Source organism: Cajanus cajan, chromosome 3, assembly GCF_000230855.2.
Source record: "Cajanus cajan strain Asha chromosome 3, NIPB_CcT2T_4, whole genome shotgun sequence".
NCBI classification, from domain to species: domain Eukaryota; kingdom Viridiplantae; phylum Streptophyta; class Magnoliopsida; order Fabales; family Fabaceae; genus Cajanus; species Cajanus cajan.
In genome coordinates, this window is record NC_138519.1 from 46,629,628 (window position 1) to 46,642,970 (window position 13,343).

At 38.0% G+C, this 13,343-nt stretch overlaps 1 protein-coding gene across 1 annotated transcript; it reads left to right on the forward strand.

Annotated features, from left to right (window-relative positions):
* Nucleotides 1-1,862: 1,862 nt before the first annotated feature.
* On the forward strand, nucleotides 1,863-7,199 carry LOC109812893 (uncharacterized). Its single transcript, XM_083070927.1, has 2 exons — nucleotides 1,863-3,197; nucleotides 3,278-7,199. Exons 1-2 carry the CDS (start codon nucleotides 3,086-3,088, stop codon nucleotides 5,263-5,265), a joined length of 2,100 nt encoding a protein of 699 aa, XP_082927053.1. The 5' UTR covers nucleotides 1,863-3,085; the 3' UTR covers nucleotides 5,266-7,199.
* Nucleotides 7,200-13,343: the final 6,144 nt, after the last annotated feature.

Sequence of the window (13,343 nt, forward strand, 5' to 3'; positions counted from 1 at the left end):
GAATATCCAAGTCAAAGGACTTAAACTTCCTCAGTAAAGATAGCTCTCCAACTCGAGTGTCGAGTGAGGCTAAGCCTGTAGAGGCTTCCTAAATAATACTCTGGGATATATAAGATCCCCAAATCCCCAGTCGCCTACTCAAGAGGCATCCCTGCAGAAGGAGAAGAAAATAAAAATCAATAATCATTCCCCAAGTGGAATTTGGCTCTCAGCCAATCATTGAACGTCAAGCTGATACGCCTAACAGAAGAGGCTAATCAAAATCAACGACAAAATCCCCCAGTGGATAACAGCCTACACAGAGGCAGCAAAATCAAAAAACCAAAAGAGACACCCGAACAAGGATAACCGGGATACTCCACCAACGTCGAAAGGACGTCAGCCAATCATAAGGCACCGCTCACATCAGAAAGAGCATCTTTGTGTCTACACCCCAAAGGAATCAAAAATTCCCCAGTGGGCACCAACTATGCAATGGAAAGTTGGGACACAAGAACCTATGAGTAACTGCACATCCCCTAGACGGATCCCTGCGTTATCCAGCCCTTAGTGGCACAAAGTCAAAAAACAACCGTCGAAGCAGCATCGTGGACTGTGGAGACAAAATCATCACGAATCCTTGGAAAGGAGATATTCACGCTACCCCGTCGTCACAAACACGGAGGTATGCAGCTTCCGGCTCGGGCAATGAGCGAAGCTATCTCTGGAAAAGGGGTACTCACTGCTCGCCGTTATCACAAAGGTACTTAGTTTCCGGCTCGAACAAAGAGTGAAGCTAAGCCTGGAGAGACGGTACTTACAGCTTCCAGCTTGGGCAACAAGCAAAGCAAGGCCTGGAGAGGCAAAACTCACACCGCTCGCCGTTATCACAAAGGTACTTAGTTTCCGGCTCGAACAAAGAGTGAAGCTAAGCCTGGAGAGACGGTACTTACAGCTTCCAGCTTGGGCAACAAGCAAAGCAAGGCCTGGAGAGGCAAAACTCACACCGCTCACCGTCGTCACAAAGGTACTTAGCTTCCGGCTCGAACAAAGAGTGAAGCTAAGCCTGGAGAGGCGGTACTCAACCATCAGCGTCATCAGAGGCGCGTTGATGTCCAACTTCCAGCTCGAGCGTCGAGTGAAGTTGACCTTGGAGAAGGTAAACTCAGCTACCGAGGATGTCAGAAGCGCCGAGGTATGCACCCACCTGGAGAGGCTACTCAACATTTTCCTACCGGAAGACGCTACAAGTCAGAAGGTCGGCACAATACCCGGACAATTGGGTCAACTCCTTTACTTGTCAGCCGATACACCAAGAGGCCGTCCGACTAAGTAAAGGGGGGGCAGCTGTAGACCCCTAAAATTGTCCGGGTCGGAAATAAAGCTTGAAGACTCTCGAAGACTGAAGGAAGATCAGCCAGAAGGACTCCTGGAAGGCCCTAGGAGGGTTCTCTGTAGGTCTAGAGGTCTTAGAATAGCTCAAAATAACGAAGTGGAGGGAAAAAGCCCAATACGGCCGTACTGCATTCAATACGGCCGTATTGAAGCTTCAATACGGCCGCAGCGAACTCAATACGGCGTATTGAAGTTTCTGAAACTTCAATACGGCCGTACTGAAATCAATACGCCCGTATTGACACTTCAATGCAGCCGCTGTGAACTCAATACGGGCGCATTGAAATTTCTGAACTTCAATACGGCCGTATTGAACTCAATACGACCGTATTGAAGTTCAAAAATTTCAATACGGCCGTATTGCTCCCGTAGGCCGTATTGCGCCTATTCCCTATAAATATGACGTCAATTGGACGTCATTCCACACTTTTACACTCAGTTTTGACTCCCTCCTTGAGTATTCTGGGGTTTTTGAGCAGTGTTCTGCCCTAGAAATCTCTCTGGGAGTCGATCCGACGAAGTTCTGGAATTCCGAGCACTTAGCTTGGAGATTCGAACCTAGTCGAAGGGAAATCCTCCGGATTTCCATAGTCAAAAGTTTTTAGGAAGGAGCGAGCGAGCTTGTAGAGCGAGGGAACGCCAAAAAGCTTCCCAGTTTTACTCAATATATAAAAAGCACGCTTCAAGAGGTTTCTTCTTAAGTCCTTCCTTTTACTGCTTTCTGTGTGCATACTTAAACTGTCATCATGTAGATAGTTAATTTATAATCGCTTATAATAAATAGGGGTAATTTAGTAATTTTATATTGTTATTTTAGAATATAATCTGTCATAGGGAACCCGAAAGGGGCGCTGTGGGGTGCTAACACCTTCCCCACGCGTAACCGATTCCCTTACCCAACTCTGGTTGTAATGGCCAAAGTTGATTTATAAAATCAATTGCCTTATCCCTTTTTCCAATGTTTTGAGTAAAACATTGGTGGCGACTCCACGAACCCTCCTTTTACGAAAACCACTAATCCATGGAGGGTCCCGCTTGGGATTAATATGGATTAGTGAGACTTTTAATAAAATTGTTCGTTTGACGAGGTCTCAGTTTGAGAATAAGTCATTCTAGCAATCCACATTCTTAAACAAATAAACGAGTCCAACCATCCTTCGCGAATGCCGAAAGCCCGTTTGGGCCGGTGGCGACAAAGAAATCTCTTTCAATTAATTCCAAAAGTGTCTCAAACTCTCGGCCAAAGAGAATATATAGGAAAAATTAGGTTAAGTGTTCCTTGGGTTAGCCTAAGGTTAAGTGAAACCATGGTATGGTTACTTAACCTTAGGCGCCCAAAATTTGAATTCAAAATTCAAATTTTGGGAGCCAAACCCGGAACCTCCCATGTGCTCATCATTTGACATGTGATTAGCTTCTCATTTGAATTGCATTTAGATCACACCATGTGCATGTGTGCACATGGCCGAAATGCATATCAAATGCAAGGCTAATTACATGCTAATGAAAATACACATGCAACCTTAATTAACCCTAAATTCCAAATGACCTCTACATGTAATTCCTACACTACAAAGGCCGAAAATACAAGGCCCAAAAGAAAATACAAGGCACCAAGGCCCAACCCTATACTAACCCTAATCTAATAGGCTTGAGCTAAAGCCCAACAAAATAAAGTGATGGGCCTTTCTTGGGCTTGGGCCCACTCTTCATGCATCCTTCTTGCCATTGCTCTAGTAGTTGGGCCCTTAGCCCATGGGCCTCCTCCATCATTTTTAGTAAACCAAGTGGACGCCTTGGTTCAGATGTTTTCATTGCTACAGGTGATTGAATTTGAATTCTAATTGGTAATGAGTTGATTATCATCAACAAGATTTAACTTTGTGGATTATTTTTTCTACAGGTTTTAAAAATTGGAGGAAAGTTAATAATGGAAAGAAGTGTGCATTTCTTAAACACATTGGGAAGGATCCTTGCTCACCTCACAATAATGCAGTGAGAGCTTGTCAAGACTTGTTGAATCAAAATTTTCATATTAGGAATGTTTTTCATGTGCAAAGCTTAGATCAGATTATGAAGAATCGTTTGCGTCTCAAGACTTCAATTGATACGGTTCGTTATTTATCACTTCAAGCTTGTGCTTTTAGAGGTCATGATGAAACTAGTGAATCAAGGAACCAAGGTAATTTTCTTGAGATGATAAAACTAATTGCATCATACAATGATGAGGTTGCAAAAGTTGTGTTGGAAAATGCTCCATATAATTCCAAATATACTTCCCATAAAATTCAAAAAGAGATATTGAATATTCTTTCTAGTAAAGTGAAAAATCATATTCGTGAGGAAGTTGGAGATTCTAAGTTTTGTATAATTGTTGATGAAGCTCGCGATGAATCAAAAAAGGAACAAATGGCTCTTATTTTGAGATTTGTTGATAAAAATGGTTTTATACAAGAGCGGTTTTTTGATATTGTGCATGTTAAAGACACTACGACATTAACTCTGAAGAATGAATTATGTGTTTTACTTTCTCGACATAATCTTAATGTTTCTAATATTTGTGGTCAAGGGTATGATGGTGCTAGTAATATGAGAGGAGAATGGAATGGATTACAGGCATTATTCTTAAATGATTGTCCTTATGCATATTATGTTCATTGTTTTGCTCATCGGTTACAACTTGCCTTGGTTGCTGCATCAAGAGAAGTTATTCCAATTCATCAATTCTTTTCAAAATTGACTTTTATTGTGAATATTGTTTACTCTTCTAGTAAGCGGCATGATGAGTTACAAGCTGCCAAGTTAGATGAAATTGCATATTTGCTAGAGATTGATGAGCTTGAAAGTGGTAAAGGGGCAAATCAAATTTGTACTTTGAAACGAGCTGGGGATACTCGTTGGAGCTCCCATTTCTCTTCTATTTGTAGCTTGATAAATATGTATGATGCAACTTGTTCTGTTTTAGAAAAAATTATTGTTGATGGATCTACTTATTCTCAACGTGGGGATGCCGATAATGCTTACAAAAGCTTGACCTCATTTGAGTTTATATTGATCTTGCATTTGATGAGAGAAATTATGGGGATAACAGATGTTCTTTGTCAAGCTTTACAACAAAAATCTCAGGATGTAGTTAATGCTATGCATTTAGTTCGTTCTACAAAAACACTTATCCAAAACTTGAGAGAAGAAGGTTGGGATAAGTTATTAAAAAATGTGACATCTTTTTGTGAAAAACATGATATTGAGGTTCCTCAATTTAGTGCTTCTTATGTAGCAAGGCAAGGGCGCTCTCGTTACCAAAAAGATCATATTACAGTGGATCATTATTTGAGAGTTGAAATATTCTTTGTTACAATTGATAAGCAATTACAGGAGTTGAATTGTAGATTTAATGACCAGGCAATGGAGTTATTAACTCTAAGCATGACATTGGTTCCTAAGGATGCTTATAAAGCTTTCAATATTGAAGACATTTGCACTCTTGTAGACAAATATTATCCCATGGATTTCAGTGAGCAGGAGAAAATTAATTTGCATTTCCAACTTCAACATTTCATTGTTGATGCTCGTCAAGATTCAAATTTGAAGAATTTATCAACAATGCAAGAGTTGTGTACATGTTTGGCAACAACAAAAAAGTCAGAAGTTTACTACTTGATTGATAGATTACTTCGTCTTATCATGACTCTTCCAGTTTCTACAGCTACAACTGAAAGATCTTTTTCTGCAATGAAAATAATCAAGACTAGGTTTAGAAATAAGATGGAAGCTGACTTTTTAGCAGATAGTATGATCGTTTATATTGAAAGGGATATTGCAACAAGTTTTAGTTCTGACTCAATTATTGAACATTTTAAGTCATTGAAAGAGCGAAAAGCAGCACTTTAACTAAAGGTAACTTCTGTTTATGTTTATATTATTTTAAACTTTATGTTAGGCTTGCATTTAAAATTTTATATGTATATAATAATGTCAATATTTAATTTATGCAGCTGCTCCTGAATTTTGGCCCACCTAAAAGTAATTATTGGCTTTTAGATGATTCCTTTTGCTTGACTTGCATTGCACAATTTTGGGTATGCTGTGTGCAACTGATACTATACAATACAAGTAGCTTGGGCTATGTTAAATATATTATTTTGGATCTCATAGGAGACAAGTGCACAACTTATCTTGGAATTTACTTCAACTACTTTGGTTTGCTTTATTCCAGGTAACCTTTGGCATTTAATGATAGTCTTTTATGATTTAGATTTCATTATTCTACATGTTTATTTTGAGTAGAAAAAATGAGGAATTTTGTTATTTTTTTAATTAGTAAAAAATTTAATTTATACATAAAAAAATTAATTTGGCACCTCCAAATTTTTTATCCAAGTTCCGCCACTGAGTCTAGGAGTACATTCCAGGTCACACCTTCTGCGCACTCTCATTAGAAGGATGTACTGCTAGGGTCTCGTCGGGATAGAAAAGCTGCACAAGTTACGTCTCGTGCTCACAAACGGGCGAAACCGAGACATCCAAACCGCACTATCCCCTAGGACTCCCCTAAGCTATTACACAAGGAGGGCCTTCCCTAACGATGTACTCCACATCGTACCCTTCACATAGATGTATATGATGCATGTCACACATTCACAAACTCATGGACTCATCACTTTACTTGTCATGGCATTTCATGTCTTATCTCATTTCATCACGTTTCACATTCTCATAGTCATAGTGCTCACAATAGCACGTCATTCACATCATGTCTCATGTCATTTGTTTATATTTCACATAGTCATACTCATAAGATTATCATTTGGAGATTCTTATCATCATCATGTCATATTCACTTTTCACATTGCCTCACAATCATATTCGTAATTGTTCCTCATAGGGTTTCGCACAAGAACTCACAAAACACTCTAATTCATATAAAACATGTTCAAATTCAAAATTAAATATACATTCATGCTCAACATTTAGCTAGGAACAAAATAGAATACTCAAAAGTCAAAACAGAAAACATCTAAAATTTGCCTATTTATTATAGGGTTTTTCGTAGGAACCTATAGAGCACTCTAATTCATACAATAAACATTTAAAACAATACAATTTACTCATATAATTGCCTCTTCAAACAATCTCCTCTTACAATCACCAATGCATTCCCTTAGGGTTTCCCACAGGAGCACCAAAGTCTGCAATTATAATCCAAACACAAACACTACTCATACATACTTACTAATTACATCAATTAGAACATTCAGGGAGAAACAGGGATGAAAAAGATATAATTGGAAAAACCCCTCATACATGAGCATACAACAAACATAGGATTGGGAGCCAATCCCACTACCTAACATACATTCCCACACCCAGAGCGAGGTTTCTCACTCCCCCCTTACCTAGATAAGCAGAAGATGAAGCTAGAGCGGAATCTGCTTTATCTCCTTCTCTTGGTTCTCCTTGGTCTTCAAAGAATGTGTCTAGAAGCAGTGCCAGAGTCTGCTATTTATAGATGTCATGAGTAGCCAGAATGGCCCATTTCAGATTCGGAATGGCCTATTCTAGACTCATTCGTCATGCGTAAAATTCACATATAGAAAGACCTGTTCTTAAACTAGAAAGGCCCGTTCTGGGATTGCATTTTAACATATAACGACCATGTTTGGAATGACCCATTCTTAATCCAGAACAGCCTGTTCCCAACCAGGGTTATAAGCAGTTTTAGTAGTTTGGAACGACCCGTTCTTGGCTACCAAAAATAGGTTTTTCTAGTAGTTTGGAATGACCCGTTCCAGTTTGAGAACGACACTTTCTGGGATACTAAGACACCCTTATTGGGGTTTGAGCCTTCGTATAACCTGTGAAAATCGGAGTGTTACAATTCTCCCCTCTTTTTTGAAATTTCGTCCCCGAAATTTACCTGAAAATAGAAATGGGTAGGCTCCTCGTATCTTGCTTTCTAATTCGTAAGACCTAATCACTCCAGTCCCCTTTCAGAAACTATACTAGTAGGAAAACCTATATAAACTCACTACCTCACTGATGTACAACTCTATCAATCTCTCTAAGGAATATCTATTATCAATAAGGGTAAGACAAGCAAACTTGGTGAGTCTATCCACTATAACCCAAAAAGAATCAATTTTCTTAAGCATCTATAGGCAAAACCTACAACCAAGGTCTATCTACACACTATCTCACTTCCAAAATGGGATGTCTAAAGGCTGTAAAAATCTTAAAAACTTCTACTATTTCTACCTTAGACTTCTCGCATACTACACACGAGTACACAAACCTCTCTTCACCTTAGGCCACCACGCTTCCGCTGCGCCACTCTAATACATCTTAGTAGCTCTCAAATGAATGCTAAGAATACTGTTATGTCCGTCCTCTTAGATCATCTACCTAAATTAAGGATTACTAAGCATCCAATTTTATTCTTGAATTTCAAAACAACATTAACTGCTACTCGAAAAGGGTTATCTATACTCCTACTAAACTTTTCCACTTGGTTCTGTGACACCCTTACTACCCCAACACATATATTGTAACAATGTAAATAAGCTAAAGAATAAAATTTTCAATGTTGGTAAAAGGATTCACATAAAACCTTCATAATTGTTATTCAATATCCAAAATAATTGAAAACAAAACTTGGAAAGTAAAACTTAAGAGTTTACAAATTGTTTTCAAAAGAAAAGGTACAACTCCAAATACATAAAAATTCATATCCTAGAATTCTCTGCTCCGATGTCACAATATCAGAGCACACCCATAATTCAATTGTTGGCATTCTAGATGCCACTCAAAGCCAAGTCTTCCTCACCTAAAACATCGACAAATTATACGGCGAGAAAAGAAAACATCTATATGTAAAGTACACAAGGAAAATCCAACACATCATTTCATCATAACTCATTTTTTTACAACCATCTCTATATATTCTAATTCTAACAATCATGCATCAACTTCACATCACAAATTCATAGTCATATCAATCCATTACAATTCTTGCAATTAACACTATCATTTTCACATTCATAATCCACACAAATCTTACAATTAACACTATGCCACGGCCACGCCACAACTGACATAAGTGATACGAGTTAATTGCCTCACTCATCCCACACTATGCCAAGGGCACGCCGTCTTTGTAGCATAACTTACCCAAGGGTCGTCTCATCCCTGGTCATATGTGTGAGGAACCACAATCACATTCCCAATCCACACAAATCTTACAATTAACCCTATGCCAAAGCCACGCCACATCTGACATAAGTGATACGTGTTAATTGTCTCACTCATCCCACACTATGCCAAGGGCACGCCATCCTTATAGAATCACTTACCCAAGGGTCGTCTCATCCCTAGTCATATGTGTGAGGAACCACAATCATATCACATCAACATCTCATTTCATGTCAACATACTCACGTCATGTTATCGATTCAATATTAAAACAATAGATATAATATATACATTTGTACGAAGGTAGCACACCACATTCCACATCTAGATCATCAATTTTACCAAATAATGTATCAATAATATTAATAAATTAATATAAAACCTAATAGAATCATCAATTTAGTAGAATCTTAACTCAAATAGTAAAACCTCCCAATTTTTCCAAAACCTAACTCACAGGCACTTTTCTACAATTTCGTTCTCTCTCTCAAATCATCATTTTTACAAATTAAATATATATTTCTAATCCTTAATACATACAAAATCTAATGGGATCATCAATTCCTCAAATAGAAACAATTATAAAATTACCCATAATTCTAAGGGACTCTTTCTCTACCCAATTCCCTCATGTAACTCTACATACAAATAATCCTTTTTTCCCCCGTACCTCGATAAGTAGTAGCTGAAACTAGAGCAGGATCTGGTTGGTCTCCTCCTCTGGGTTCCCCTCGGTCTTCAGAGAATGTAGAAGGAAAAAAAGTTAGAACTGAAAGGTGTGCTTTTTGAGAGTGTCATAGCACTCTATTTATAGGCAACAAGAGTGGCTAGAACGACCCGTTTCAAATATGGAACGGCCTGTTCTGGACTCTTCGTCATGTGTAAAATTTCACATCCAGAATGGCCCGTTCTCAAACCAGAACATCCCGTTCTAGGGTTGCATTTAACCCATAACGACCGTATTTGGAACGGCCCGTTCTTATACCAGAAAGACCCGTTCCCAACTAGGGTTACAAGCCTTTTTGGTAATTTGGAACACCCCGTTCCCAATTAAGATTTGTAGGCACTTTTAGTATTTTGAAACAGCCCGTTCCAATCTAGGAACGACCCGTTCTGAGATACTAAATCACCCTTATTTTAGTAGTTTGGAACGGCCCATTCCAATTTGGGAACGGCTCGTTCTGGGCTACTAAATCCCCCTTATTGGGCTTTGGGCCCTCGTACAATCTGTGAAAATCGGGCCGTTACAATTCTCCTCTCCTTTTAGAAATTTTGTCCTCAAAATTCACCTGAAAACAGAAATAGGTAGGATCCTCGCATCTTGCTTTCTAATTCCCATGGAACCTCACTACCTTACTGATGTACAACTCTAACAATCTCACCAAGGAATGTCTATTATCAACGAAGGTAAGGCAAGTAAACTTGGTGAGTTTATCCACTATAACCCAAAATGAATCAAATTTCGTAATCATCTTAGGCAAGCCTACAACCAAAGTTTATCTACACACCATCTCACGTCCCAAAATGGGACGTCTAAAAGCTGCAAAAGTCCTAAAGACTTCTAGCATACTAAACACGAGTACACAAATTTCTCTACTCCTCTTTTCACCTTAGGTCACTACGCTTCCGCTACACCACTCTAATACATTTTAGTAGCTCTTAAATGAATGCTAAGAGTACTCTTATGTCCTTCCTTTAAGACCATCTTCCTTAATTCGGGATTACTAAGAACCCAAGTTTTGTTCTTGCACCTCAAAACAACGTCGATTCCTACTCAAAAAAGGTTATCTATACTCCTACCAATCTTCTCCACTTGGTTCACTAAGAAAGGCTCTAACTCCTGGGCTTCTCTAATCTCATCCATTAATTCACTAGTCACTTTCGACATACCCAATCCAATGCTCTAAAGGGTGAGCTCACACATCACGCTTAAGTCTCTAAATTCTTCTATCAAATCCAACCTTTAAATCATCAAAGATGATAGGTGAATGGTCATCCTAATCAAGGCATCTACCACAATATTAGTTTTACTTCTATGATCCTCTCCAAAGATCAAACACCTAAGCATAAGTTCACTAGGTATACATACCAGATCTCTAATTTCACCACTCCACCTACACCCAAGTCAAACTCTTATCCATCACCTTATCCTATAGCCTCACGTTTTACCACCAAAAATGAATAATCTAAATGTGCTTTTCCAATTCCCTTTGACAATCCATTAGTTACTCAAGTCATGCCTAGTCTAACACTACTAAGGGTAATCTTATAAGCCAAACTTAAATCTCTAATTTGAGCCAAAAAAAATCCATCTCTCTAATCATGAGGGAAGATAAATGTAGAGGTTTTTTATTCAAAGCATCGACCACCATATTGGCTTTACCCAGATAACCACTAAGATTAAAATCCTAATCCTTAAGAAATTTTAACTATCTCTTTTGTCTCATATTCAACCCCTTTGGTCAAAAGATATTTAAGGCTCTTATGATCACTAAATACCTCAAGCTTAGAATCATACAGTTAGTGTCTCAAACTTTTAGTATAAATATTACAACCGCTAACTTAAGGTTATGGGTAGGTAATTCCTCTCATGAATTTTCAATTGCCTAAAATCATAAGCTACTACCTTTCCTTCTTGCATCAAGACTCCACCCAAACCTATCTTAGAAACATTAACATATACCACAAAAGACTTACTAAGATCGACCAATGCTAACACTAGTGCACTAGTCGATCTTTAGTTAAGAGTTTGGGAACTACTCTCACACTTACTATCTCACACAAAGACAACACTTTTTTTAGTCAATCTGCTCAAAGGTAATGCTATCTTAGAAATTTACTCAATAAATCTCCAATGATAATGAGCTAATCTAAGAAAACTCCTATCCTCACTAACTAACTTAGGTATCTCCCACTTAAGCACAACTTCTACCTTAAATAGATCTATATTATACCTCCGCTAGAAATTACAAGACCTATAAAATTCACTTCATACAATCAAAAATCATACTTAGATAGCCTAAAGTTGTCTTGGATATATTTTCACCCTTAACTCTAATATGATGATATCACATCCTAAGGTCAATCTCACTAAACACACAAATACCCACTAATTGATCCATAAGGTCATCTATCCTCATATCAACATACATGCATATCAAATCATATTAGAATACCTATTTAAACTTTCATATATATCTTTCCCAAGCATGTACGAATCAATCATCGTTTACTCCATATAGCATGTACATGAACCAACTTTACCACATAGCATCATACAACCTTAAACAACCTTTCAATCCATATGACAACGCCTCAGAATATCATAACCAAATCAATTTTATCCTTGCATTGCCTAATAACTCAAAAATATCATGATAGCATACATATCCCTTCAATAACTGTCAAAGAAAATGATACATAGAGAATTATACTCATCCAAATAATCTCAAACCTATCACAAAAGAAAACTAAGAGAATAAGCTACAACTCTTATTAAGACATGAGATTCTAAAAAGATCATCTTCTTAGCTAAATATTCAAAAACCACAACATATATATTCAGCGCTTACAGCTAGACCTCTGATCACTAAAGCAGTTCTAGACCTCCGTTTTACCTGATTCCAGTCGATTAGAAAGATAACGTCCAAGGCTACAACTTTTATGAAGACCACAAAATCTAATTTTGTCAATATAAAGGAAGGAGAAGTGATAGATGTTCCTTTCCTTAGCTTCACCTATGCATGGATCCTCTTCAAGGAGATTGAGACCGAAAACAAGAACACTTGAAATGGAGGAATTCTTTGGATGAAAATGGCCTAAGCTAAGGATGGAAGCATCCAAGCTTAAGCAATCAAGAGATTGCTCACTTCAAAAGGTAGGAACTAGATAAGTTTTTAGGGTTTTGAATGCACTCTCTCACTCTCTCTTTCTCGGTGACTTTTGGAAGAAACTTGGCAAAGAAACGCTCTCAAATTTTTGAAGTTCAAAAGTGATTACAATGTGTGAATGAGGGAACTTAAATGGATCCGGAACTAGGGACACTTGGCGCCAATGTGGAGGCTTCACATGTGGCGCCAAGTTTTGAATTCAAATTTTGAATTTGAATTCAAAACTTAACTCACATGTACAAGTCCGGTTCACATTGATGCTAGGTGTATTTAGGTTTGATTTAGTGTGCATTTAGGGTTGAATTTGAGTCACACATGTTCAGCCAAGGTGGCGCCATACATGTGACTCAAAATGCAACTTAAATGCATGCTAAATTAAACCTAATTTTGCCTAATTCAATTAAACTAATAATCCTCCTTAAATCCTAATCTAATGACCTAAATACAATGGTCAAAGAAATACAATGAATAGGAAAAATTACAAGAAAAAGAATGAGCCCAATATTGGGTATCAAAAGCCCAAAGCCCATGAAGCCCAATTACAAGCCCAAAGTTCACAAACCCTAATCTATGGTCAAAATACAAGACCAAAAACAAAGTAACTTCCTATTCTATGAATGTACAATAAAACATGGTGTTTAATCAAGTAAAGCCCAAGTGAGAAGCACCCTAGGCCCACCAAGCCCATTGGGCCCACTAATCTCTGAAGCAGACAAGTCTTTAAGTAATCTCCTGGCCATAGCTCTAGTGGTTGGACCCTTGGTCCATGCTCTTCCATCATTCCCTCCCTCTTGAAAAGGATTCTTCCTCGAATCTAAAGACTCCTCCTCATCATCACTAGCACCTACAAAAGTTTTTAAATCATTGACATTAAAAGTAGGGCTAACTCCA

Bases quoted from the DNA above. Each gene is read 5' to 3' on its own strand.
- LOC109812893 (XM_083070927.1), top strand. From the start codon at position 3,086: ATGCATCCTTCTTGCCATTGCTCTAGTAGTTGGGCCCTTAGCCCATGG. The intron at 3,198-3,277 runs GTGATTGAATTT...TTTTTTCTACAG, and splicing joins AGATGTTTTCATTGCTACAG to GTTTTAAAAATTGGAGGAAA.